Raw genomic sequence first — 27,923 nt, forward strand, 5'->3', positions numbered from 1 at the left:
CTCAGAGCAGGAAAAGTCTGTCTGATGTTTAGACTCTTCCTTTTTTCTTTCCACATCAGGTATTCCTAAGGAGAGGTAGCTCAAGGTCTGGAATCATCATTACTCACTGTGCCCCTCTGAGGACAGCACAGATGATCTAACACATCTGGGGCACGGGAAGATGAAGTGAAGCCTCCACTAAACACTGCACACACTTCCAATATTCACAAAAAAAACCTTAAGGCATGTCTGATATATACAAAATAATTTATTACTGTAAACAAACATTTGGCTCATACAGAAAAAACATCTTGCAGTCAAGGCATTTTGTTTTAAAACGTCTTTGACCACTTAGCTGTGAGCCCAGCAGGCCATTAACTTCTCCTAAACTGACACATTTTCCAGTTGCTGAAACACTGTCTGCACAGCTAGTCCATCGGTGACTGAAAGATTGAAATAATGGGATCTTCATGGTTGGTAACCACAAGGACACTGCGGAACTTGTCAAACAGCGTCTTTAGCTGCGAGCGCCTCATGTTCTCATTGTACATAATCTCTTCCAGGTGGTGATGTCCTCGGAAATAGTGCAGTAGCCTGGAAGCAGTTAACAAGAGAAAGAGTTTCACTGACTGATCAACAGTGTCAATCATCCATGAGACAGGACTTTTGCACCTCTGATGGGAGCCTTCATTGCTGTGAAGGTGGCAGCACTGGAATGCTGAGAAGCTCTCCAGACACTTTTGATCTCCACCTAACTGCTGGTAAACTAACTCTTTAGCCTATGCTGCCCAATTAAATTTTACAATACTATGCAAGTAGATTTATTCAAACCACTGAACAAATACTTTTTTATCTATTGAGAGACATAAACATTTCATTTCTAAGATATGAGGCAAAGGCAGGCAATCAGTTAGTTCATGTCATCCATGTACACCGCTCTCATGTTTGAACATAAAACAGAACAATGGCAACCTTAAGGACACTTAATAAAACAAGCACACTATGGTCCTGTTGTCAATTAAAGGCAGATTTAATCACCTCGCAAACATCCGCAGATCCTCTGGATTTTGTGCAGCAGGGATGTTAAGAATAAACTGCCTCTCGTGCTCTGACAGGCTGGCGAGCAGTGTCTCAGTCATCCTCTTGTTGAGCGGGGAGTCTCCACCAGTTAGCAGCTCTGCACTGGAGTTTTCCATACTGGGACTGGTTAGGGTCATGTCATCACTGCTGGCTACACAAAACAAGAAGAATGTCAGATTTTATAGTACAGAGTTAGAGCCGTAAGAGCAGAAGAGTAGAGGCGGGAGGACATACTCGGTGAGCCAAAACTGAGCGCACTAGGGGTACTGAGACTGCGACCTCCTACTCGGGCAGCCAGCGGAGGGTCTTCATCCCTCAGCCCAGGCTCATCCTCACTGGGTGGTACCAACAAGCACACATAAGTGTGCAGCTGGATCAGGAGGCGGCGCTGCAGCATCCAAACCACCATCTGGATTAACTGGGCCTGGTTAACCAGCAGAGCAGCAAACTGCATTAGGATAAACTGAAATAAGGGAATTGGAAAATGCTCACGTAACCAGGTCAAATATGTTTTAAAATAGATCCACAAGAAAGAGTCTGATCCTGTTCTCATGAAAAATGGAGGATGCATACACTAGAGACGATGTCCCTTTGCCATTAATAATTCATCAGGACCTACACTGCCAGAACAAGACGAAGAATGATGGCCCACCTCAAGGATTATAAGTATTATAACTTATGTTTGTGTTCAGTTTTCATATATATTTCTGTCTTCAGGACATAGATATACATCAGATTATTTCATTAAACATGCCTGAAATCATGCAAATTTAAAAAAAAGAAAAGAAACTGGGACATTTTCACAGGTTTAATAAAAGTATTTCTCTTTTGAAATGCTTCACACATGTATTCCACATCATGCAATAACCCCCACCTCCTGTGTGGGAGCTTCCAGGGGATTTCTAAACTCAGCCAGTGAGACAGGCAGTGAGAACTTGGCTAACATAGAGGGCAGATCATGACCAGGAAACTGCCGGGCAAACTGCTCAGCCAATGGTGAATATCTATTCAGGGAGAAGAGAACAACACAGAGCTTATTCCATCACAGAACATCTTTTAAATTTAATTCCAAACAGTGTTGCAAGTCAGATCAGGAAGCCTCTCTATATGAGGAAATGCCATGGATGAGTGCTTAGCATTAGTGTGCTTCATTTCTTCTTCCCAGCTGGCTTATATCACATCAGATACTCACAGGCAGATGTTGGCATGCGGAGACAGCATGTAGACATTATTCTCACACAGTGGGTAGATGATAATTGCCTTGCCCCAATAAACCAAATGAGCAGCAATCTGAAAGATCTAAATGAGAAAATATTTGTCAATTAATCTCTAGGATGCCAAATAAAAGCAAAATAAGCAAATAAGAGCTACACATGGGGATTTTCTCAGATTTGCATTACATATATCTGCCACTAGATGACAGTAAGACCACCTGACTAAACAACTTCTGAAGGTTATACTTTTTTAAAAGTATATATGTATGTACAGTACACTTTTTCACATTTTAACTTTCCTCTATTCTATCAGTGATGCATACTGCACAATGATTTATAGATCTTTGTGTATTAAACACAACTAATGCATCTTTTAGACTTATAAAAACTAATTTCATCTGATAAATTCATGAGAATCACATCTGACATTTTAAACTGGAAATCTGATCCAGGTAGTGTGACTGTCCTGTACCTGAAGTAAGGCCAGGTCAGCATCCTGAGCCAGCTGCTGCAGGTTTTTCACTGCTGAGCAGGTTTTAATCAGGCGGATCAATGCAGGGGAGCAGTCCAGGGGAAGCTGGCTGAGGAGTGTTTTCTCATTTTCCAGAAGCAACAGGGCATGATAGGGTCTGCAGGATCAGACACACAATACGGATTCTAAATGAACATACATCCACATACAAGCAGACTCTGTTTGAAAGAAACACACATTTAGTTTATTTTACATACAAAGACAAAGGTATACATATTAAACTGTTTGTTAACTAAATATCCAATCAGCCAGTCATATGGCAGCAACTCATTGTGTTCAGGTATGCAGACATAGTCAAGACAGTCAAACTGAGCATCAGAATGGGGAAAAAAGATGATTTGAGTGACTTTGAATGTGGAACGGTTGTTGATGCCAGAAGCTGCTGATCTACTGGGATTTTCCCACACAGACATCTTTCAGGTTTACAGAGAAAAAGGTGAAAATGCCTTTTAGATGCAGGTCAGATAGGAAAGCAACAGTAACTTAAATAACTTGTCAAAACCAAGGTGTGCAAAAGAGCATCTCTGAATGTACAACACATTGAACCTAGGAATAGATGGGCTACAGCAGTAGACCACCCCACTGCCACTCATGTCAAATATGAACAGGAAACTGAGGCTACACAGGCTTACACAGACTCATTAAAATTTGACAGAAATCCCAATTGCATTTACAAACTGACAAATCTGCAGCAACCTGTTTGTGATGTTATTATGTCAACATGGCCCCAAATCTCAGAAGAATGTTTCCAGCACCTTGTTAAAACTATGCCGTGAAGAATTCTGAAGGATAAAAGGGGTCCAACCAAGTACCTGCACAGGGCTGCAGCAACTAATGAGAGAGCTGATCAAAATTACAGCTATTACATTGAAATGCCAGTAGGCGGCACTAAAGACCACACTAAATTCTGCATCGTTTGAGTGCTTTATATATTAAACACATACATTTGCTTACCAAATACAATCCAGCTAATTAAGGCACAAAACTTCTTTGACATAAACTGAGGGGAAATTAGACTATTCTGACTAAAGGGCTGAAGGGTAAGGTGACCTGTGGATCAAAGAGGGATTTTGACAAAGCTGTGTTATTTGATGGTTATGTATAGACCTAAGCTGACTAGCCAACGTAGTACAACTGTGTGCATTTGAATGATTGCTGAAGTTATAAGTTGTGATAAGTCCATTTTAGCAAATTAGTTTGTACTTTAATATTCCAAGCTGGCTGTCACAAAATGATTGTTTTCTGGCCTTAACAATTTATTCATATTATTATGATTATTAGACATTATGAACACAATTGATTATATCACAAATGCAACTGGATGAACTTATTTTGTCATGAAAAGATGCAATGTGTGAAAAAACAGAAGGAATCCACAGAAACCACAGAGTAAGTTATGAATGTGTAATATAAATAATATCATTTTAAATATGACATAAAAAAGCTATTACACCCATGTGTTTATGTTTTGACAAATGAGGTCTATAGGTGTTTTTAGTTGGCCATTTGTAGCAACACAGCCCACATCTGCTGATTTTATTTCATCTAGAACAGCTAATCCCCCTTCCCCACCCTTCCCGTGTCTTTAACTGTAAACAAGATACTTCTAGTTACAGCTAATCAAATAAGATGTTGTGAGATGTAAGAAAACGTCACATAAAAAGAAAAACAAATCTGTAATATACCTTATGGCCTTAAGGCTGCGCTCTAATGCCTCTGGGGGGATGTAGGTGTCACCAATCCTGTGGATCTTGTGCGGCAAACAGAAGCTCACCTCCAGCCAGTCGTTGATGTGAAGTCGCACCACACCGGTTGTACAAAGGCTGAAAAAGCACCATCATCACAATCAGCAATTGCAGAATCATATATTACACAAATTTAGACAGCAAATCCAAACAAATGAATGTAAAATGCATGTGGTCACACACCTGTCATACGCCTCCTTGAGGTCTCTTGCTAGCTTACACTTTGGAAGAATTTGTCTAAATGGGGACTGGGGGCTTCCATCTGCTGATACCAGAAGCAAAATACCAATATTCTATGTTAACAAAGATGTAAGTCTGACTAAGACCAAGCTGCAAATTTGATGTGTAGTCTGAGCTTGTATCTCACTTTCAGTCGTGGTAATTTCCTCCTGGACGGCCAGCATGAGTTTGGCCTCGCGGGTCAGATACTGGCAGCGGCGCTCCTCGTGCTGCAGAGCAATGGCAATGCGGCGTGACAGGTTGTGCATGCAGCTGATGACGGATGGGTCAGCATTTGCCTGCAGGCCAGAGATGAAAATCAGCCACTTTTTAAATGTCATAATTATGCAAAGAAAGAAAAATGTATCTGTTACACTTTGATTATAACACCAGTGCTTTTTTGTGTGGATGGTAAATGGACTGATTCTTATATAGTGCTTTTCTACTCTCCCGGAGTACTCAAAGCGCTGCATACAACATGGATCAGTTCACATTCATGTCCAGGCTGTCAGTTGTTAACTACTAAACATCCCGTTTATTTTACACCTAACGTCAGTTAATGATCTTAGCATGGCACCCGCTGAAAGATGAATGAATATGACTTAACACGCTCAGTATAAATGTTGTTTTTGAGCACATCTTTGATGTTTATTTCTTGTCATATTTACGCAATTCAATACAAAGGCTCTGCAATAATTTCTACATCTTATAATGTTAAGAATTACGAATTGCATTTTGATTAAACTTGAGCAGATGTGAGGTTGTTGTACATGGAATTATTGTTTCTTATAATCAGTCCACCTTAGGTATGAAAACAAAGATGGAGAAATGTATATAACACAAATTTTTTTTTGTTTTACTGAGCTATTTTTACTTTATTGAGGAATTTTATGCAGCTTTTTTTTTATTGTATTTTATTTAAAATTTTACTTTTATTGTAATAAACTTTTACTTCTTGAGCTCCTATATTTTATTTTACATTCTGATTTTTTTTTTAATTTCTTTTGTACAGTTTTCACACTACGATACTGTTTTGTTATACAGTGTTTTAATTCGTATAGTAATATTTTACATGTATATAAGTTGTGTTTAATGTTTTTTTTGCTGCTTTGACACAAGAATTTCCCAACATATTGGATATAAAGTAGATCTTACTTTAAGGTAAATGGACTGGTGACTGGTTCTTACATAGTGCTTTTCTACTCTACGTGAGTGCTCAAAGTGCGTGATAAAACTTTCACAAGGATACTTTGGCATGCAGCCTGGAGCACTAACCTTCTAATTAGTACCTCCACCTCCTGAGCATGGATCAGTAGCATCAATGCGTATTAGCCAAACATTGTTACAGACTATATGACTCTTGTTGACGTACTGGTAAATAACTTGATATTTACAATTGTCAGTGTTTATAACTTATGTGTTTTGTTACAGTAACTGTTCCCCTACTTCAGATGTTAAAAGGTGTTTCAGGCTTCACATGTAGACAGGTGAAAATGTAAAAAGCAGAGTCAAGTGCTTTTGCCAAAGCAAAAGTAATAAAACTCTAACTTTATAGATATGTTGACCAATTAGAAGTCTACAAACAACAACAGTGTTTTTGACACTGATGTCAAAAATGAGATAAAGGCACACACCTTTGATGATGCAAAACAAATCAATCTTCTCCATTTAAATATGGGGTTTTTTCAAAGGCTCCATGTCCAGTGAACTAAAATGCTGTTTACGTGTAAACAAAGGCCAAAAATACCTATGTATATGTGGAGCCTTTTAAATAGTTGAAAAACTCAGAAACTGTTTAGAATGGAAATGTCTTTTTACCAACAAAGCAGAAGTGGATAAATAACTACAGAAATAAAATAATCAAATAAAATATCTCTATTAGCACTGCCCACTTGGGTCGGGGATGAGTTCAAGTATCTCGGGGTCTTGTTCGCGAGTGATGGGAGAAGGGAGCCGGAACTCGACAGATGGATTGGTGCTGCGGACGCTGCACTGGTCCGTCGTGGTGAAGTCTCCGGAAAGCTGAGTGTAAAAGCGAAGCTCTCAATTTACTGGTCGATCTACGTCCCTACCCTCAGCTATGGCCACGCACTGTGGGCAGTGACCGAAAGAACGAGATCGCGGATACAAGCGGCGGAAATGAGCTTCCTCCGAAGGGTGGCTGGCCTCTCTCTTAGAGATAGGGTGAGAAGTTCAGCCATCCGGGAAGGGCTCAGAGGAGAGCCGCTGCTCTTCCACATCGAAAGGAGCCAGTGAGGTGGTTTGGGCATCTGACAATGATGCCTCCTGGGCGCCTCCTGTGTGAGGTGTTCCAGGCATGTCCCAGGGCAGACCCAGGACACGCTGGAGAGATTATATCTCTCGGCTGGCCTGGGAACGCCTTGGTGTTCCCCCGGATAAGCTAGGGGAGAGGGAGGTCTGGGCTTCTCTGCTTAGGCTGCTGCCCCTGCGACCCGGCCCCGGATAAAGCGGAAGAAGATGGATGGATGGATATTAGCACTGGCAAGTGGGCAAATTGTTATTTTCACCATCAACTTCAACCATCATCATCTTCTCAGAAGTTCACAATTGGTGCATCCCTATTCAATGCAAGTTGATATGGTTTTATTAGAGAAATAAGAATATCAAATAATGTTAATTATAAACATAAATAATAAACATACAAAATACATGAAAACAAAATGTAGCAGTGTTTGGTTTACATACTGCCATGTGGGCCTGCTGTGTTTTTGTACAGAATTTCCACAGTTGCCAGGAAGATATTAAAAACATGACTAAGTACTTTTTGCTTGCTCTTACTGGGAACCATGACTCAGCATGGGGAGGGGCGCACTGGTCAACGTGATTAAGCCCCCCTTCCTCCCTCTAAGTTACCATGCTCTCACTGATAAAGTATACTGGAATATTATCAGCTACCCATACCACTCCCATTCACAGATAAAAAACCCCCCACAAAATCTATGTGTCCCACCCAAGCTAACTAAATGTAAATTATTATTAAGTTTAAAGTTTCCAATATCAAGAGTTTTACAGTTACAAACATTTGGCCTCGCAGGTCAGGTACCGACCTATATCTGACATATATCAGTATATCTGTACATTTGCCCGTAGTACATCTGTATATTTGCTCTCCACTTATCTGTATATAATTGCTCTTATTGCACTTACTACTCTTGCACTTCTAATTAGATGCAAATTGTACTTCATAACCCTGTATTTACACATGTGTAATGACAATAAAGGTGAATCCTAATCCTAAACATTTAAAATTAAAATCAAAATACATCTTGTGCATACCCTGAGTGCAAATACCACATTAAACAAGATCATTGTTGGCATTTCTCTCTTGGGTGAAGGATCTGTTTTAGAAACCTGCAAAGAAAAAAAGACAAACTTATCACCAGATGCAAAATCTAGACAAGCCTTTATATTAAAATGTCAGTTTACAGTTTGTTATTTTGCTGTTATAGTCAAAACTACTAACTGATGCCATTTTTTAGATTTATTTTTTTCTTTGGAAGACTATGACAAATAAAACCTGCCACAACTTTTCCAATGTCCAGTGCAACAAAATCAAATGTTGTAACAAAAAGAGCAGTACAGTATTTAATTTGATAAAAGGAGGTCTCACACTTTTCACTTGTAAAATGAATTAAATAATTAAGTCCTAATCAAAATGCTATGGAACCTTAACCTTAAGGCCTAACTTCCATGATATGTCACACCAGCCTTGTACAATGATCTTATGAATTTACTGTGGACTGAAATGTTCAGTTTAGGTAAACAGAAGTGCTTCATGGTAATTTTAAGTCAGATACAGTAGGTGTTGTTGTAAAGAATAAGTGCAACCCTTGTGACTTTCATATTTCTCTATTTTCTCCACCCTGTGTGATACACCATTATCTTAGCAACACATGCTGTGAGTCATTAGACTAAAAGACTGACAGCAGGGAGCTTCAGCCAAATTTCAAACAAGCCACAATTGAATATAAAACACTTTTATTCAAGCTAAGTACCGATACACAACAATATGATAATAATAATAATGATGATAATAATTATAATAATAGTTGACACTTTCTATTGTTTATTGTTTATGTATTAGTCAACATACATCAACAAATTTCAAAACAGCGCAGCATTTCGCTAAAAATCAACAAACAAAGACGTAAAACATTACAACAACAATAATTTGCCATTCATGTTTGAGTTAAGCTCTGCAGGTACTGCTTTAGTGGCTTCTTAAATGAACCCCTGTTTTTGACCAGTTTGGTGTTGCTTGGCGACCCGTTTCAGAGAGAGGAACCTCTGTATCCGATTGTTCAGTCTGACGTCACTAGCCGTGTCTGGACCTAAACTCCGCTGCAGGTCCACATATCAAACGATCACTGTGGCATTACTGAGAGTTGAAAAACTGTCTAAAGTCTTTCATCTTTAATAAAATGATCAGCGTTCTGCTCTACCAGGTGTAACAATTGAGTTTAACATCCAGGCATCCATGAAAACGGAATTTATGACATTTAACGGAGTTAGAAGTTAGCAGGGAGTTAGCTCGCTATCTATCTAAATACAATATAGCATGTCCTGACTGCGGGGTTTTGGAAACAAATTAAAACGTACAGCTCTGCTATCACTTCCAGCATAAATGAAGACAGAAAACTAAACAGCAGTGACGTTTGTAGGGTTACTGAAGTTTCGCTAGCTGGTATATAATGATGTGCTACGTGACCGCTAGCGACACAGCTATGTTAGCATAATATAAACAAGCTAACTTTTTTTTCCACTCGATAAAAGTTAACGTGAGTGTTCTCGGTGGTCAGGAACAAATGTAATTGCATGGCAGGATGCTGTAAAAGGACCAAACTTCAGCCAGGAGAACAACTGAGATAATCCATCCTAGAGCTGGGCGATAGAACGATAACGACATGTATCGCGATATAACTTTTACTCGATAGAGAAATTAAGCTATCGCGATAGGCCTCGCCGCTCTTGTCCTCTTAAAAAAAAAAAAAAAAAAAAAAAAAAGGTCAGCCGATCCAAATTCAGTAGCCAGAGCCGAACCAATCACAGCCGCAGCGTCACGTCGCGTGACTTGTTACGTACAGCACAAGTGCCAAGCCGCACGTGTGTTTGTTTGGGAAGCAGCCAGCGCATAATGGAGGAAATGAGTGTGCCGACTAGAAAAATCAACCGAGCGTGACCGAAGAGAAAACAGATGATGGTTCCAATGCCGGAGAGATTGTCGAACGGAAGAGCCATAGAAGTTCCGTAGTGTGAAGGTATTTCGGCTATTTCAAGTCTGACAAAAAACAGAGTAGCGCGCACTGTAAATTGTGCCGAAAGCAAGTCTGGAAATACAATAAACTGGTGCATGCGTCACACTGTGCGCCACGTTATTGTTTCGGTGAAATGAATTTCTACAATACTGTTAATTCTACTCTCTGCAGTGTTTAAATGCTTACATATACACACAGTTACTGTCCCTCCACACATACGACTCTGTTCTGCTTCTATGCCCCAGCTTTGTTTACTTTTTCCCACCGAGGCTTCTAGACTTCTGATTGGCCAACATTTCTGCACGGTTAGGAATCTAGCGCCACCTGCTGCTTTGGCATGTTCATAGCAGCGTTTTCTTTCATTTCTCCCTTTATGTGTGGACGGGATTATTTTTTAAAACGAAAACGGAAAATCTCCGTTTTCAAAAATACCCGTGTACGTGTGGACGTAGCCTCAGTCTCTGACTGGAAGCGCTAATTCATCATTCGGCTTTTGTCAGACTAAAGTAACTGTTACAACTTTTTGAAAAGCTCAGCTATACAACAAGGAGAGATTGAGAATTTCCTTTTAGTTCTCAGTTTACTTGATATTGACAAAAGTTAGTCAGTTTTGTCTGTTCTTCTGTAAAACAAACTAAGATTTATTTTTAGAATTAATACTTTATTTCTAAGTGGAATTGACAATTTAGTCTGTTTCGTTTGTTCTATTTTGAAACTTAAACGCTTTAGCGGCTGCCTTTTGTGTAGTTTGCAATATTTGCCTTTATTTATCTGAAAAAGTCTCATGTTCCTTAAGTACATCTACCCTGTTGAACTTATTATGGGAAATAAATATTTAAAAACAAGCTGCTGATTATTTCACATTTTACTTGTGAGCAACGGCACATTTAAATCTTACAAATATAGTTATTTGGCTTATATCGTGATAGATATCGTTATCGCCTGAAATGAAAAAAACATATCGTGATATGAAAAAATCTCATATCGCCCAGCTCTAATCCATCCACAATACGAGGTTAGTCATTCACATACTGCTGCATGGGCTGGGCTGTAGTTACATCCTAAGGTTTTAAAAACTGAGCTTAAATAAATGATTAGCGGTAATAAAAGCCGAGGGAGGTCAACAGTGATCACTGACAGTTTTAGGAGCTTTCAGAGATCAAATAGAAGAAAATACATAACATTAAACATGTTAACAACACAAAAGCCATATTAAACGCAGACTACTTTAGACCCGGAAGTAGGATTCGTCGCGTCATCACTGAACAACCGGATGGAACAGCTCTTGTCATAAAATTAGTTCAACTCTGAGCTAAAGAATTCACTTCACGTGTCACGAGATCGTGGCTAAAACCAGTACTTACAAAAGACATGTGGCACAGATTTCATAATAAAGGAGTTTGCATAAATAAATAATAAAACACGTGACTTGAATTGTTTATCAACAGTGAAGCAAAATATTTGCTTATACATGTTGCACGCATTTGTATTGTAGGAGCTTTCAACAGCACGTGACCACATTAATGAGCAACACTCCACATGTGACAGAACAAGTGAGCAGATGTCATTAATCAAAACAAAGGAGCTGGAGACCCAACAGCTGATTAGTCAGTCCTATTATATTTCTTTAAAATCAGTGAACACTGTGCCAAGACTCTCACTCTATCTTACAGACCTTCATTTAGGCCTCACTCCACATGTTTAGAGACTAGGGCTGCCACGATTAGTCGACTAGTCACAATTATGTCGACTATCAAAATCGTTGACAACTAATTTAATAGCGGAAGCGTGGTTTGAAGCTTTGTAAGATCCCAAAAGACGCAGTAATAAGTAGTAGGATTTAAGAGTGTAATAATGGACTGAAACAGAAGGTGGCAGCACTGCATGTAAAATGGTAAATGGCCTGCATTTGTATAGCGCTTTTCTAGTCCCTAAGGACCCCAAAGCGCTTCACAGTACATTCAGTCATTCACCCACTCACACTCACATTCACACACTGGCGATGGCAAGCTACATTGTAGCCACAGCTGCCCTGGGGCGCACTGACAGAGGCGAGGCTGCCAGACACTGGCACCACTGGGCCCTCTGACCACCACCAGTAGGCAAACATGGGGTTAGTATCTTGCCCAAGGATATTTGGCATGCAGCCAGGAGGCAGCCTGGGATCAAACCACCGACCTTCTGATTAGCGGCTGACCTGCTCTGCCACCTGAGTTACAGCCACCCACATGTACAAGGATGCCAGCTGCCGTTAAACCCCGAAGAAGAAGAAGCAGTGTCGGGTATCGTAGCTGTGTCCAAATTCAGGAACCCATCCTTCTGTGCCCACATTTGTAGGCCGATTACATTACAGACTGTCCAAATTCGAAGACTCTGACAAAAGCGGCCGACAAATGATCCTACCTGGATGATAGGAGGATGCTGAAGCAGGGTGGGGTGGCCCACAAATCGAACATTGTCTATCTTCAGTTCAAACTTCTTTCCACACATATCAGATTTGGTGGCCAGGATTGTGGAGAGGACGATGTCAGAGAACCTAAAAGAGGGAAAAACCCCAATAAGAAAATGTGCAGTGTGGGGAGAGCGCGGACATCACAGACACAACTGAGATGAGTGAGAAAGTTTAAATTAGCTCAGTTTGCTTATACTTTTCACATTCCTGTCTATCGGAGAGGTTACATTAATCAGATGCATCTGCCTGTAATTAAATTCAACAAGTGTATAAATGGAAAACAAAACTTGTTTGCCTACTAGAGAGGCGAAAAGAGGAAAAAGGCCTCTTTGCGGAAAAGGTGCAATCGCTGTATGAATGAAGAGTGTGAAAGACTCATGCTGGTTTGACTTAAGTAACTCATGCTGTGATCAAAAGGACACAAATTAAGGTGTTAACTCTCGGAAATAAAAAAAAAAATTAAACACACCACAGACTTACTCCACCACCACAATTTGAACTGTGTTCTTTAAAGTTTACTCTACATGCTAAAGGTAATATAAACAATACAGACTAAAGCTTCAATGATAGCCTTAAACTCATATTTTGTAGAAACCAAAGCACTGATTCATTCTTGTATGACATTTTAAAAGGATTGTGTACTTAGATCAGGGTTGGAGATCCATATAAGACACAAAATAGGAAAGAAGGGGATAAAAAGACAGGGGTGATCTAAGCGAAGGAAAGGTGGTTTAGAATGATTTCGTCTTACCCTGCTACCAACTGTTCGTCAGTTAGTGGAGATTGCTCTCTGAAATGGGGATTGGGCCACAAAAAAGAAGAAAAAAAAAACAAACAAAAGGGAAAATGCAACACACAGTTGGGCTAAATGCATAAAAATGGACATCAAAACAAGCCGAACAAACATGTGATAGTGTGATGTGAAAACACTGGTGTGCTAAAGTTCTAATACCAGCAGTGCTGGTTAGTGAGCTTCTATACCCGCCTCAAAGGTTTTCAAGGTAACTAAGTTTGTAATAAAATATGACAGTACAATAAAATAAGTCTGAATTATCTTTATGGTTAATACAGTTAATGTAGTGCTTCAAAAAATTTTAAATGCTGCTGGTGGGAAGTAATAGAATATATATCAGAAAAATCATAATTCTGATTTTCAACAAAAATTTTCTTATTTTTGTTCTGCTAAATTAGTCTGGAAAATTCCTACACTACCTGCCCAATATCTAAGATATGTTTCACGTCATGAACACCAAATGAAAGCTGCTCTTATGCAATTGAATGGCACTGCTTGCTTTAATAAAGCTAATAATAACAAAATGACGTAAACAAAGCTTCTATGAATAGGTTATTTTACAGACTTATATGAACATTATACAGCTATTGACACATATGTGGCATCACTGAAAAGCAGTTTTACTCTTTTGTTTTACTCAGTAGATGAAGAAGAGTCCCAGCTAAATTCAGAACGTGACTGCTGGTGTGGTTACACAGTAACTGCCTTGATGGAATCTACTAGCATGAAAGACAAAATAGAAACTCATCTTAAGATAGGACTGTGCGATATGACCAATATCTCATATCCCGATATAAGAATTATATCGTCCTGATAACGATATAAATCACAAAAATGTAACATTTTCTGTAAATTCTGTGAATCTCGGGCAGCTCGTCTTGCGGGAAGTGTTTCCAGCTGCGTGTCATGTACCTGGAGTCGCGTGTTTTAAACGATGCATGAAACTATACATTTTTAGACATAAGTTGTAAAGGCCGCCGTTTTCTTTGTGAGTATTTATCACACAGCGTGCTGCGGGGAAAAGCCTGTTCTAACGTTTGAGTCTAAGGTTTATTTTTTAGCACCTGGCGGCTCTTTTTAAATTCTCATCCGTAAATAATCTGCTCTTTCACGTGATTCAGTTTATTTTGAAAAGTCTCAACAGGATCTTGAGCTTTATTGTGAAAGGTTTATGTGGAACATAAACAAGCGGACACACGATGCTGTTACCGTCGTTGTTGCTAACCACAACGCATAAAAACAGGCGCTTGTCCGTTGTAGTGTGGTTATATAAAATATAAGAGAAAGAGAGAACTTTAAGAAATTTATATAGCCACTACAGTAACCATCAAAACGATGAAAAAATATTGCCGTAAACAGTTTATTTTGCGACACCATGAAACAAACGATAGCGTAAAATGAAACGATAGACGTTTTTATATCGTCATCCGATATATATCGTTATATCGAACAGCCCTATCTTAAGATGCACATTAGGGGGTTACATACACTCACTGCCCACTATACTACATACACTTGCTCAACTGCTTGTTAATGCAAATATCTAATCAGCCAATCACATGGCAGCAACTCACAACTCACTCTAGCATTTACACAGAATGGTCTAAAACCGAGAAAATGTTAAGTAAGTGGTGCTTTTCTGGGTGAAAATGTTTTGTTGGTGCCAGAAGACAAAGGAGAATGGACAAACTATTTTGAGCTTAGACTCAAGGCATGCAGAAGAGCGTCGTTAAAAGCACATCACATCAAACCTTTAAACAGATGGAAAATGGGACCAATCCATTACTAGTAAGGTGTACCTAATAAAGTGGCCAGTGAGTGTATCTCTTAGCAGCTGGGAAAAGTGAGTCTATCCAAACAGCACCTCGGGCTGTGACAAATATTAGGTACAAAGTGAGGTGAACGTTTTTGTTTTTTTTTTTAAAAATATATCATATACTGAACTGTTTTACTCAATTATTTTATCAGTTTAATAAAGTTTATTAAAGGTCATCCACACAATTAATTAAAATCAGTGGTTCTCAACAGCTCAATGTTTTCAATAACCTAATAGCTTAACCTAATAGTTTTTCCTGGTAATCCCCACTCTCCCACAGTTTGAGAACCACTGATTTAAAATGTGTGTCAGCATCTATAATATTGCTGAAAAACAAAAAGTGTGTCTAGATGGGGGAAAAAAGATTACAAGCATGATGGAGGAAAACATAATGAGCTTAATAAGCTCATTTGGATCTCAGAATGAAACAGTAAGTTGAATAATACATAAAAAAAATGAAGATTGTAGAAATACCTTGAATCACCATCCTGGTCATCAAGCTCATCCCCAGATGTGTTCAGCACATATGGATTCCGCTGTTTTGCTTGTGGACAGATATCAGTGAGAGTTAGTCATTATGAAAAATACATATTAGACTCATAACAAAAATAAGAACCACTGTGAATCTGACTTCAACTCACTAATCATAAAATTGTGTTAGAGAGACACATGCTTTTACTGTCCTAGTTCGTGTCCCTGTTCCTAGTAAAAGCCTCTCAGCATCAGTACTGTGCCAGTATTTGCCAAAAACACAATTGCTGGTATTTAAACTGCTGTAAATAACTTCACGGCCTACAGTCTCAAAGATATCGCTCATGAATGATATGACGTCATTCTGAGCGAGAAAGAACAGTCCTATCACAAGGTAGAACTTTTATATATCTCTGAATTATCCAGGTAAAAAGTGTCATTAAAATGCATTTTTAAGAGAAACCTGGGCCAGTCCTGATCTAGAACACAGTAGGTGCAATAACGCTGAGACATACAGATACTGGCAAATCAAGTAAATGCTTTATTTTATATAAAATCCTGTTCGGAAATCTTTTTGACTGCAGCCTATTTCCAATTATAAGAAAGGTTATTAGGCATAAAAGACACACAGAAACAACTGCAATGACTTTTTGGTGCAACACCAGCAACAAGAGGAACTTGTGAATGAACAAAAGTACATCAAATTTATGTGGCACATCCACCAACAACAATCTGAGAGGCCAAGAGGGAAACTTCAAGAAGGAAGAACAAGCAGACCCGATCCTCCAAAAAAAAAAAAAAAAAAAAAAAAAAAAGACAATCCGCAGTTCCAAAGTCGACAATCACAACAAAAGGGGCTGTTGGTCTGCCCTGGATTACACTGCTGCTTTATTATCTCCTGTAAATATGTAATTACGTGGAAGCGACATCTGTGTGTGCGTAAATGTTTATGTTTCTGCTTCATGCTAATGCTACCCCTACCTGAGAGAGATGACGGACACTCAGCGACCTTTTGGTAGGGATATCGGAAAAGGAGTTTGTTCCCTCGGCTTCCAGAGCTAACCAGTATGACGCTAATAGGGCTGGTTTTGTCGCCGCATTTGTATGCACTACTTTGGGACTGAGGGTACAAGGACTTTCGGTCATCTGGTAGACCGTCTGACGGGTTGAGCATCATGTTAGCATTCTAGCTAACTCCTCAGTTAGCTTCAAACAGACAGGGAGCGTAATCTTGCTTCACTTCAAGCTTAACACTGGTGTTTGCCATACAAAGACACCGACCAGAGACAAATTATAGCCTGACTAAAGTTAACTATAAAGCCTTGATATTATACCCTACCGTACATCCATCCGCCACTGTTGGGATTGTTTTGTGTCACTGTGAAAACTGTTCGGCTGAAACAAGGAGGGCAGATATCATATTCTTCCGCTACTACATAACATAATCTACTGCGTCACTCACCGTGATTTCTATAGATTTTTCTTCCAAGGAGCGAGACTTTCTTGAATTGTTGTTATTAATATTTTTGAATTAGTCTTGAGCAATAGATGCCCAGGCTTTATGAGAGTAATTTGAAGTTTTCCTTTGCACGTTGACTGACTTTTCACTTATTTTTAGTCCTTCAGACTAACTTAACGTTGAGCTATGAAGACCCAATCTAAGACATGAACCAGTGCTATGTCAACACATTACAAATAACCTAAATGAACTCCTAATTAACTACCGCAGATCTCATCAGCATGAAAAGCAAGAAATTACTCTCTGAGTCAGAAAAATCACTTTGAGAATCTTTTGAAAAAAAAGTTGTCAGGAATACATAATTTAGAGGATGCATATGCAGGACAACGAGAGCCCAAGAAACCAAATATAGCTCAGAGAGAGCGTTTGTGTGGGACAATGTGGGACATGTTACTAATGCTTCAAGGTGATTGGAAATTGTTGTTTATCTTAATTTGAAAATTATAATATAATAATAGATACACATAAACAACTGTTTGTGTATTCTGTAGATACACAAACAACTGTGAAAGACAATCACTCCTCTAATAAGTCAAAGTTGTTTTATTTAATGATATAATTCATGTATTTATTTGTTTATTCTTATTTAATTATACACTCATGAGTTCGTTTTCTATTGCCATAACTTTCTCTTCTGTACCATTTTTGTGAGATGTGCTAATTTTAATAAAAATTCTATTATACTTTTTTTTATTTTTTAATAAAAAAGTACCTCATAAAGTGCCACACCAGGTCGCTCGATTTTCATGGGATTCCTAAAAAGTATATTTGTAGATGTCAACAAATATTATTTAAGGACAGGGAGACATGATATAGTTGCAATAAACAGATGTTGCCATGCATATGTACATGAATTGAATATATGCACTGCAATAAACACTCATTGGCCACTTCATTAGGTACATCTTGCTAGTACTAAGTTGGACTTCCTTTTACCTTCATAACTGCATTAATTCTTCATGGCATAAATTCAACAAGGTGCTGGAAACGTTCCTCAAAGATTTTTGCATTTGCATGACAACATCACACAGTAGGTGTGTGATCTATGTTGTGAATCTCTCTTTCCACTGCATCCCAAAGCTACTCTGTTGGATTGGGATCTGGTGACTGTGGACCAGTAGGAAAAGGATGACGATGAAATGGTAAAAGTCCAAACGAGATATCCAGGAACTAAATTGTTTCTAAAACCTATTTTCATTTCTTGTCCACTTTTCTTTTCTTTTCTTTTAATAATAATAATAATAATAATAATAATAACATTTTTTTTTTTTTTATAAAGCGCCTTTCAAGACATGCACCCAAGGACACTTTACAATTAGATAAAACACATAATGGAAAAATGGAGGAAAAAAATGGAAAAAAAGAACAATAAAACAAAAGCACAAGCTAAAATTAACAAACAGTGGGTTCACAGTGAATATGCAGATTTGAACAGATGGGTTTTGAGTTGAGATTTAAACTGGGGGAGATTCTTTTTAAATCTCTGTATGGATCGGAATATGTCTGAGAACAAAACACAAATAACCCTTTCCCCTGTTTTGCACAGTAATTGTAATCCGCTCTAATTTTAGTTTATCTTAGCTCTATAAAACAAGCTCGTCAATGTCAAATTTTATCCACTAGATGACGCATTTGGGCGACTGTGGGAGCTTTGACTTTAGATCCAGATGAAGATGATGGATGGATGGATGGCTGGATGGATTGCACTCTCTTTATTCTCCATTTTGAATATCACGTGAGTATAGGAACTCTGTTTATTCACTTGCATGCATTTAGAGCTGCACTATAATCCCCGGCTGACGCCTGCAGAAATAAAGCACATTTTAACAGTGGTAACTTTGTTTGTTCAAAAATAATGAGGAGATATGCATGAAGATTTTTGTAAGATCTTCTGTCATAAAGTACTAAAAGACCCGGGCACCCGGTGTGTATCAGTTCCAAAACTTTCAACCGCGCCCTCACAATATGTGACACACTGTTATCATTAATTTTAGAAAACCACTCCCTTTTATATCAAACTGTACATTTTTGAAGAAGCCAGAATAACCGTTCTCCGCTGGCAAAGATAAGGAATAAATTACTGTAAATAACTCGCAACAAATATACAATTTGCTGACTCACAAGGGCACACACCTTATTCTCACCACCCCGGCACTTTTCCAGGTGATCACGCCACAACAGGTTGCAGCCAGTTTATTGCATTTCATTTTTCTATAGTTTCAAAGCGGGAACATGTCAGAAACCGGAAGACTGCTGCACACCTTTTTGTTTGTAAATGTGAACTGACACTTCAGAAAACTCAGTGGTACCCAAAGATTCTAAAATAAAATAAAAAAACAAAAATAAAAAAAATCAACACTACTATATCCATAGTCGCAATCGATATAGTAGAATGAATGCTGGTTGAGAATCAGAGGAGATGGCAATCCGTTATATAATATTAAATATCTTTTTAAAAAAAACGTTGTAATGAGGACAAAGAAATGTAAATAATGAATGAGTCGGGGCATATTTCTTAATTAAAAAAGTCATTAATGTTGTTTTTGAAGACAAAATTAAACTGACACAAAAGGATTCTTAGTGTTGAATTATCGGGTATAGGAACACCTGAAATGATCGCACAGAGAATGAGTTTGAGTTGAGTTTTTTATTTTATTTTGTTTTTATTAGTGCATATGACAACAGAGTTAAAGAGATATGATTTTAAAATCACTTTTATGACTGTTGCACATCTTTGATGAACTGGCACTCCAGAGATTTAGCGGTACTGTCTACCCAGGGCAGAAACGACCACGGACAAAAACTTCTGCCAGGCTTCCTGGACCTCAGCGGTGAAGACGCTGGGACCAAACTTAGCGGCCACACACAGGCTGATGCATTCAGCGAGCACCTAAAGTGAGAGAGTTGGACAAAATAATTAAAGAATTACTCCTGATCTAATAGTGATAAATGTTTCTTGGTACTGGTGGGGACATACCCTGAAGTTATCGGGATCCACGTGGAGCTTCTCAGAGTGCATAGTGCTCAGTTTGGCGTAGGTCTGAGTGATGTTGTCCAAGTTCTTCACAGCATTTTCCAGACCACCCATCACGGTCTTCCCGTGCTGTGCCACTTTGGGGTTTCCCATAATGGCAGCGTTGGTGGACAGGTCTCCAAATTCTTTGAAGTATCTCTTACCCCAGGGGCACACAATCAGAAGCCTGGAATAAGACAAGAGACAGAAAAAATGACAATTTTAATGCATATAATTTAAAAAAAAAAATGCATTTTAATCTAAAAAGACAAACATACGTGTAGATGCATTGGTTTCAGTTCGGTTTTAAGATTATAGGAAGAGAAAGTCACTCAATACATAAATGTGTTTCTAAATTGCAATGAGCTGCAGGTTACCTGCTGAGGGCCTGGGGACCGATTTCCCCCACATCGATTTTCCCCCAAAGGCCTATGATGGCCTTGCGCTCAGCATCTGTCCACTCGACCATTTTGACAGCGTAAAGGTTTTCACGTAGCTTGTGATCAGAAACCTTTTCGCAAACGCCGATCTTCGGGAGCTTTTTATTAATTACATAGTGCCACACCTCTTCGTCCTGGAAGCATCTGATTGGACTATAGCCGTCAGGCTTTTGGGTTGTTGCCCATGAGTAAGATAATCTTTACCAGATTATAAGGAAAAAACGCAAACACATATTTTTATGTAACAAATGTAGAAATAAGTATAAGAATTATAGACTACAGGTCTTTATAGACTGTTTTTAACCTATACGTACAGTAAAAAACATTTAAACCTCGAAAGTGATTTCTGATCTTTCGTAAGTGATCAGATCCCAACAAGCTGGCCTGAAAGTAGGGTAAATACCCGTTTCTGATGTATATATATATATGCAACACACATCTCTAGTAAAGAAATGTAGCCTATTTTATTTGAGAACAATTCTCCAACCTCTAATAAATAGGATACAAAGGATAAAGGTGCTGTGCAGTCGCACATGAAGCGCAACAACCAGTCATCCTTTTACGGTATATCTCACATCATGCCTCGGATATGATTACTTACCAAGATTTTGGTAAAAAAAAATATCTTAATTTTTGATTATGTGGTGTCATTCTGTGAGTGCTTATGTTGTCATCTAATTCTCTAATTCTCTCTTGAGACCAAACGAGCGTTTGGCAGCGAGAGATTATTTGCCACTTGTTTCATATTTTACACTTCGGACATTATTTTATAAAATATCACATTGCTTTTTCAACAACCTCTTGCTATTTAATAATTTCTTTAAGGGATAAATATATTAGTTTCTTCCCCAACAAAATAAGTCATATCTTAAAAACAAGGAGGGGCGTTAACTTTTATCTCAAGAAATACCTCGGAAAGTGCTGGATTTTTTTCTTTATCGCAGAGGTGTGGTTTAAATGTGATACTGGGTGTGGTCCATTTTGGTGTTATATAAAAATGATAGTGACAAATAGTCAACACTTTCAGTTCAGAAGACAACTGAAGAAAACGCAGACATGAGTCTCTCTGGAAAGGACAAGGCCGTTGTGAGGAACTTCTGGGCCAAAGTGTCCCCGAAGTCAGCTGAGATTGGAGGAGAGGCACTGGGGAGGTTGTATTGAGCCCCTTTCTTTTCATTCTTTATTCATTCATACTTTTATTAATTAGTAAGTACTTATTCATATTTCCATCATTTGAATTTATGTTTTACAGGATGCTGACTGCTTATCCCCAGACCAAGACCTACTTTGCTCACTGGTCCGATCTGAGTCCAAGCTCTGCGCAGGTGAAAAAGCATGGTGCCACCATCATGGCGGCCATTGGAGACGCTGTGTCAAAGATTGACGACCTTACTGGAGGTCTGTCTGCCCTCAGCGAGCTCCACGCTTTCAAGCTCAGAGTGGACCCTGCCAACTTCAGGGTGAGCTCACCCAGTAACATCCACGCAACAATGATCACGTTGTAGACAGAGATTACCATTAGTCAAGAGGCAATATAGACTTTTCGACCTAACATATGCATGTGTTTTTTGCCTCACAGATCCTTTCTCACAACATCATCTTGTGCATGGGCATGTTCTTCCCCGCAGACTTCACTCCCGAAGTCCACCTCTCCGTTGACAAGTTCCTCCAGAACTTGGCTCTCGCTCTGTCCGAGAAATATCGCTAAAACCCGGCAACTCCGGAGCCACTGAAGCCTGTCATCTACAGTAATGTCAATAAAACTTCTTAAAATGGCAGGGCTCCGTTAATAAATATAATAAACTCTGGAAGCTGGTCCTTTCTTCTTTGTCTGAATCCCTACACTATTCACTTTTGACATAATTGCAGGGGTGTGTTAAGAAATTAAAATAATAATATTGTAGTGACAGAAGGGGGTGTGGGAGCATAGGAAAAGAGAAAATTCAATCAGAAATGAACATACAGTTGTGTTCATTTTGAAACGGACAAAATAGAAACCGGCAGCGTCACCCTTTGCAAAGATAAGAAGTAAAATATAGACGCCTTTTTAAGAATGAGCTTAGGAGGTTTTAATTTCAGATAATACAACATGGATAATTCTAACTACAACTTACTGGCTGAGTTAAAAAGAAATGACACCACCCTTGTTAATATTACTATCATTATTATTATTATTACTACTATTATTATTATTACTCTCATAAACATTTTCAGTATAAGTTCACAATCCCTTGTAAAAATCTGCTCTTGGAAGGCTTGAGTAGAAAAACAAAATGCAATTGAAAATGATCACACAAAGAGAATTTTATTTAACTGGAAATTTATTTGTCACATGCATCAGCTTCGAAGCGCTAAACGGAAGCGCTGCTGTAAATTATTTGGTTATGAATGTGAACTATAATTCCACAAGTTCAGTGGTACTGTTTGCCCAAGGCAGAGACGACCACAGCGAGGAATGTCTGCCAGGTCATCTGGACATCAGGGGCGAAGACTTGAGATCCAAACTTGGAGGCCACACAAAAAGCGACAATTTCAGAAAGCACCTAAAATGAAAGGGAAACAATAATAATGGCATGCTTCATCATTATCACTGGTGGAAAAAGTCTCAGATCACATACCCTGAAGTTGTCAGGATCAACACGGAGCTACTCAGAGTGCATAACGCTCAGTTTTGGCGTAGGTCTGCTTAATGTTGTTCTTCACAGCATTTTCCAGACCAACCATCACAGTCCTTCCGTGCTTGGCTAGTTTGTGGTTTCACATAATGGCAGCATTGGTGGACAGGTTGCCAAAGAGTTGGAAGTGTCTCTGAGTCCACTGATACACAATGAGAAGCCTGAAATAAAGAGTCTCAATTTTACTTTTTCTTTTATTTCGATTGCATTAAGTTGTTTTCTGTGCCAGATTAATAAAAACAAAACGAAAACAAACAAAAGAAATATCCTGTTATCATGCGGTAAATAACAAGGCATGTAAAAACAAGAATAATTAATTTGATGATACCAATAAAGCGTCGCTAAATCGTCATCCAACATAACTCACCTGCTCAGGGCCTAGGCGCCAATTCCAGCCCCATACATCTTTCCCCACAAGCAGTAGCGGTTTTTGATACGGGCGGCATCTTGGTGGGGGGCGGCATCACGGGCATCGGCAAAAAAAAATAAAAAAAAATGCTCGGAGCCTACTCATGCTGCCCCGACATCAGCCAGCGCATATTGGTAATGGCATAGGCACCGATCGGTTTTCTATCGCCCATTTGCTGGGAGTAAGGGCGCCCTCCGTTTGCGAGGTGCGCCTGCTGCTTGCGGCGCAGGGAGGAGAGGGCGGGGCGGCGGGGGAGTCTCTGGCTGGCTGGAGCAGCATCTAATAACTCGCAAAATAAAACAAAATAAAAACAAAACAACAAACACGAAAACACCAGACATTATGATACAGACTTATAATTTGCACCGATGTTTTTTCGAAATTCTATACATGAAAAGTGAGCGCGAGAGCCCTCGGTGCGCCTGCTCGCTGCTGAAGTCAAAGTAAACTTTATTGTCATCTCCGCTACATACAGTCAAGTATATAGAGAGACGACGAGGCTCCAGTTACAGCAGTGCAAGAAAACAAACAATAAATATAAGAAGAGTAAGAAAATAAATATACACTTAAAGACTCGGGGTAATGGGATCAATAACAATTTAAAATTTATTATATTTTATATTTTGAATATTTAATGTCTCACACACAACCCGTGGAAACGGGTTCATAATGATGTAAATCCAATCCCATTATGTATTCATGATTTGAATCCTGGGTTGTGTGAAATCCCAGAAATACACCTTAGACAAAGTGAATCTGTGAACTAAGGTGTAGGTCTATTAGGTTATGTTGTGGTGATCCTCGAGTTGGGGGATTTGTGCTCATACTGGAGTGCAAAATTAAAACCAATGGAAGATGGACAAGAAAAGTTCAAAGCCATCAGGTGCTCAGTTTAGAAAAAATAGAAAAGAAGAGAAGGAGGAACGAGCAAAAGATATGGCGGGTCATCTTAAAACAATCAGGATCAGAATACTTTATTAATCCCTAAGAAAATTATGTGGGTTACAGTTGCTCCAAGAAGAAATTGTAAAAATAGTAACAGTAACAGACTAAACTCCAAACAATATATCCAATAATATAATATTAATTAGTCATTGTGAATTGTTGATTTGTCCTGTTCTCATTATATGACGAATTATGATGGCTGTTTGGTAGCCGTTTGCATACAATGCATACTCTCCCTCTCTTCATGTGTGTGTGTGTGTGTGTTTCTCTGGTGAATTTCGACAACAGTTTTATGTTAATGTACAATCCTTAATATGTTTTGTGTGTGTGTGTGTGGGGGGGGGGGGCGGCAGAGGGAGTGCTCGCCCGAGGCGCCAAACAGGCTAGGACCGCCACTGCCCACAGGGACGTGATCGCGCTGAGCTCAGCGCCTGTCCACTCGGCCATATTGATAGATAAGATTTTCTCAAGCTTCGCTGAAATTAGTCTTCGTTCACAAAACTTAAACACAAACTAAGGACAAAGAAACGTAAGTAATGAATGAGTCGGGGCATATTTCTTAATTAAGAAGTCATTAATGTTGTTTTTGAAGACAGTCTAAATTAAAATGACACTAAACGGTTCATAGTGTTGTATTGTCGGGTATAAGAACACCTGAAATGATCGCACAGAGAATGAGTTTGAGTTTGTTATAATTTAATTTATTTTTTTTATTAGTGCATATGGCAACAGAGTTAAAGAGATACGATTTTAAAATCACTTTTATGACTGTTGCACATCTTTGATGAACTGGCACTCCAGAGATTTAGCGGTACTGTCTACCCAGGGCAGAAACGACCACGGACAAAAACTTCTGCCAGGCTTCCTGGACCTCAGCGGTGAAGACGCTGGGACCAAACTTAGCGGCCACACACAGGCTGATGCATTCAGCGAGCACCTAAAGTGAGAGAGTTGGACAAAATAATTAAAGAATTACTCCTGATCTAATAGTGATAAATGTTTCTGGGTGCTGGTGGGGACATACCCTGAAGTTATCGGGATCCACGTGGAGCTTCTCAGAGTGCATAGTGCTCAGTTTGGCGTAGGTCTGAGTGATGTTGTCCAAGTTCTTCACAGCATTTTCCAGACCACCCATCACGGTCTTCCCGTGCTGTGCCACTTTGGGGTTTCCCATAATGGCAGCATTGGTGGACAGGTCTCCAAAGGCTTTGAAGTATCTCTGACCCCAGGGGTACACAATCAGAAGCCTGGAATAAGACAAGAGACAGAAAAAATGACAATTTTAATGCATATAATTTAAAAAAAATAAAATGCATTTTAATCTAAAAAGACAAACATACGTGTAGATGCATTGGTTTCAGTTCGGTTTTAAGATTATAGGAAGAGAAAGTCACTCAATACATAAATGTGTTTCTAAATTGCAATGAGCTGCAGGTTACCTGCTGAGGGCCTGGGGACCGATTTCCCCCACATCGATTTTCCCCCACAGGCCTATGATGGCCTTGCGCTCAGCATCTGTCCACTCGACCATTTTGACAGCGTAAAGGTTTTCACGTAGCTTGTGATCAGAAACCTTTTCGCAAACGCCGATCTTCGGGAGCTTTTTATTAATTACATAGTGCCACACCTCTTCGTCCTGGAAGCATCTGATTGGACTATAGCCGTCAGGCTTTTGGGTTGTTGCCCATGAGTAAGATAATCTTTACCAGATTATAAGGAAAAAAACGCAAACACTTATTTTTTTATGTAACAAATATAGAAATAAGTATAAGAATTATAGACTACAGGTCTTTATAGACTGTTTTTAACCTATACGTACAGTAAAAAACATTTAAACCTCGAAAGTGATTTCTGATCTTTCGTAAGTGATCAGATCCCAACAAGCTGGCCTGAAAGTAGGGTAAATACCCGTTTCTGATGTATATATATATATATATATATGCAACACACATCTCTAGTAAAGAAATGTAGCCTATTTTATTTGAGAACAATTCTCCAACCTCTAATAAATAGGATACAAAGGATAAAGGTGCTGTGCAGTCCCACATGAAGCGCAACAACCAGTCATCCTTTTATATCTCACATCATGCCTCGGATATGATTACTTACCAAGATTTTGGTAAAAAATATCTTAATTTTTGATTATGTGGTGTCATTCTGTGAGTGCTTATGTTGTCATCTAATTCTCTAATTCTCTCTTGAGACCAAACGAGCGTTTGGCAGCGAGAGATTATTTGCCACTTGTTTCATATTTTACACTTCGGACATTATTTTATAAAATATCACATTGCTTTTTCAACAACCTCTTGCTATTTAATAATTTCTTTAAGGGATGAATATATTAGTTTCTTCCCCAACAAAATAAGTCATATCTTAAAAACAAGGAGGGGCGTTAACTTTTATCTCAAGAAATACCTCGGAAAGTGCTGGATTTTTTTCTTTATCGCAGAGGTGTGGTTTAAATGTGATACTGGGTGTGGTCCATTTTGGTGTTATATAAAAATGATAGTGACAAATAGTCAACACATTTTCTTTCAGTTCAGAAGACAACTGAAGAAAACGCAGACATGAGTCTCTCTGCAAAGGACAAGGCCGTGGTGAAGAACTTCTGGGCCAAAGTGGCCCCGAAGACAGCTGAGATTGGAGGAGAGGCACTGGGGAGGTTGTATTGAGCCCTTTTCTTTTCATTCTTTATTCATTCATAGTTTTATTAATTAGTAAGTACTTATTCATATTTCCATCATTTGAATTTATGTTTTACAGGATGCTGACTGCTTATCCCCAGACCAAGACCTACTTTGCTCACTGGTCCGATCTGAGTCCAAGCTCTGCGCAGGTGAAAAAGCATGGTGCCACCATCATGGCGGCCATTGGAGACGCCGTGTCAAAGATTGACGACCTTACTGGAGGTCTGTCTGCCCTCAGCGAGCTCCACGCTTTCAAGCTCAGAGTGGACCCTGCCAACTTCAGGGTAAGCTCACCCAGTAACATCCACGCAACAATGATCACGTTGTAGACAGAGATTACCATTAGTCAAGAGGCAATATAGACTTTTCGACCTAACATATGCATGTGTTTTTTGCCTCACAGATCCTTGCTCACAACCTCATCTTGTGCTTGGGCATGTTCTTCCCCGCAGACTTCACTCCCGAAGTCCACCTCTCCGTTGACAAGTTCCTCCAGAACTTGGCTCTCGCTCTGTCCGAGAAATACCGCTAAAATCCGGCAACTCCGGAGCCACTGAAGCCTGTCATCTACAGTAATGTCAATAAAACCTCTTAAAATGGCAGGGCTCCGTTAATAAATATAATAAACTCTGGAAGCTGGTCCTTTCTTCTTTGTCTG

At 39.1% G+C, this 27,923-nt stretch overlaps 5 protein-coding genes across 11 annotated transcripts; 2 read left to right on the forward strand and 3 right to left on the reverse strand.

The window, feature by feature from the left end:
* Positions 1-229: 229 nt before the first annotated feature.
* nprl3 (NPR3-like, GATOR1 complex subunit) lies at positions 230-16,960 on the reverse strand. 7 transcript variants are annotated; one of them, XM_080905533.1, is made up of 14 exons: positions 16,559-16,960; positions 15,581-15,650; positions 13,249-13,287; positions 12,449-12,581; positions 8,067-8,141; positions 4,918-5,068; positions 4,734-4,812; positions 4,491-4,628; positions 2,746-2,902; positions 2,252-2,358; positions 1,934-2,063; positions 1,294-1,483; positions 1,018-1,210; positions 230-573 (listed from the first exon to the last, which is right to left on the reverse strand). In XM_080905533.1, the coding sequence occupies exons 1-14, from the start codon at positions 16,752-16,754 to the stop codon at positions 408-410; spliced, it is 1,824 nt and encodes a 607-aa protein (XP_080761659.1). In that variant the 5' UTR covers positions 16,755-16,960; the 3' UTR covers positions 230-407. The 7 variants fall into 7 exon arrangements, with proteins under 7 accessions (XP_080761659.1, XP_080761656.1, XP_080761658.1 ...); XM_080905530.1 differs by having other exon boundaries at positions 1,294-1,522; XM_080905532.1 differs by having other exon boundaries at positions 4,734-4,815.
* A 1,814-nt stretch (positions 16,961-18,774) lies between these two features.
* Positions 18,775-22,283, forward strand: LOC308411411 (hemoglobin subunit alpha-A). The gene is made up of 4 exons (XM_080905285.1): positions 18,775-18,831; positions 21,577-21,700; positions 21,802-22,009; positions 22,129-22,283. Exons 2-4 carry the CDS (start codon positions 21,606-21,608, stop codon positions 22,255-22,257), a joined length of 432 nt encoding a protein of 143 aa, XP_080761411.1. The 5' UTR covers positions 18,775-18,831; positions 21,577-21,605; the 3' UTR covers positions 22,258-22,283.
* Positions 19,829-21,084, reverse strand: LOC308411310 (hemoglobin subunit beta-A-like; the record flags this gene model as incomplete). Its single annotated transcript, XM_080905195.1, has 4 exons — positions 19,829-19,986; positions 20,074-20,296; positions 20,487-20,747; positions 21,026-21,084. 4 exons carry the CDS (start codon positions 21,082-21,084, stop codon positions 19,855-19,857), a joined length of 675 nt encoding a protein of 224 aa, XP_080761321.1. The 3' UTR covers positions 19,829-19,854.
* Positions 22,284-25,018: 2,735 nt separating the features above from the next.
* On the forward strand, positions 25,019-27,803 carry LOC308412172 (hemoglobin subunit alpha-A-like). Its single transcript, XM_080906326.1, has 4 exons — positions 25,019-25,107; positions 27,117-27,240; positions 27,342-27,549; positions 27,669-27,803. The coding sequence occupies exons 2-4, from the start codon at positions 27,146-27,148 to the stop codon at positions 27,795-27,797; spliced, it is 432 nt and encodes a 143-aa protein (XP_080762452.1). The 5' UTR covers positions 25,019-25,107; positions 27,117-27,145; the 3' UTR covers positions 27,798-27,803.
* Positions 25,287-26,626, reverse strand: LOC308412162 (hemoglobin subunit beta-A-like; the record flags this gene model as incomplete). The annotated part of the gene is made up of 4 exons (XM_080906314.1): positions 25,287-25,515; positions 25,603-25,825; positions 26,018-26,278; positions 26,568-26,626. The coding sequence occupies 4 exons, from the start codon at positions 26,624-26,626 to the stop codon at positions 25,384-25,386; spliced, it is 675 nt and encodes a 224-aa protein (XP_080762440.1). The 3' UTR covers positions 25,287-25,383.
* Positions 27,804-27,923: the final 120 nt, after the last annotated feature.

Source organism: Rhamphochromis sp. 'chilingali' (genome assembly GCF_963969265.1).
Source record: "Rhamphochromis sp. 'chilingali' genome assembly, chromosome: 15".
Classification (NCBI taxonomy): Eukaryota; Metazoa; Chordata; class Actinopteri; order Cichliformes; family Cichlidae; genus Rhamphochromis; species Rhamphochromis sp. 'chilingali'.

What these genes read in the sequence shown, in the direction of transcription:
- nprl3 (XM_080905529.1), bottom strand. Translation starts at nt 16,754, where the DNA reads ATGATGCTCAACCCGTCAGACGGTCTACCAGATGACCGAAAGTCCTTG. An exon ending in CTGACCTGGCCTTACTTCAG is followed by an intron (nt 2,359 to 2,745) that starts GTACAGGACAGT and finishes TTTCTCATTTAG; the next exon opens with ATCTTTCAGATTGCTGCTCA. An exon ending in TGGAAGCTCCCACACAGGAG is followed by an intron (nt 1,523 to 1,933) that starts GTGGGGGTTATT and finishes CCCTTATTTCAG; the next exon opens with TTTATCCTAATGCAGTTTGC.
- LOC308411411 (XM_080905285.1), top strand. Translation starts at nt 21,606, where the DNA reads ATGAGTCTCTCTGGAAAGGACAAGGCCGTTGTGAGGAACTTCTGGGCC. An exon ending in GGAGGAGAGGCACTGGGGAG is followed by an intron (nt 21,701 to 21,801) that starts GTTGTATTGAGC and finishes TATGTTTTACAG; the next exon opens with GATGCTGACTGCTTATCCCC. An exon ending in TGGACCCTGCCAACTTCAGG is followed by an intron (nt 22,010 to 22,128) that starts GTGAGCTCACCC and finishes TTTGCCTCACAG; the next exon opens with ATCCTTTCTCACAACATCAT.
- LOC308412172 (XM_080906326.1), top strand. Translation starts at nt 27,146, where the DNA reads ATGAGTCTCTCTGCAAAGGACAAGGCCGTGGTGAAGAACTTCTGGGCC. An exon ending in GGAGGAGAGGCACTGGGGAG is followed by an intron (nt 27,241 to 27,341) that starts GTTGTATTGAGC and finishes TATGTTTTACAG; the next exon opens with GATGCTGACTGCTTATCCCC. An exon ending in TGGACCCTGCCAACTTCAGG is followed by an intron (nt 27,550 to 27,668) that starts GTAAGCTCACCC and finishes TTTGCCTCACAG; the next exon opens with ATCCTTGCTCACAACCTCAT.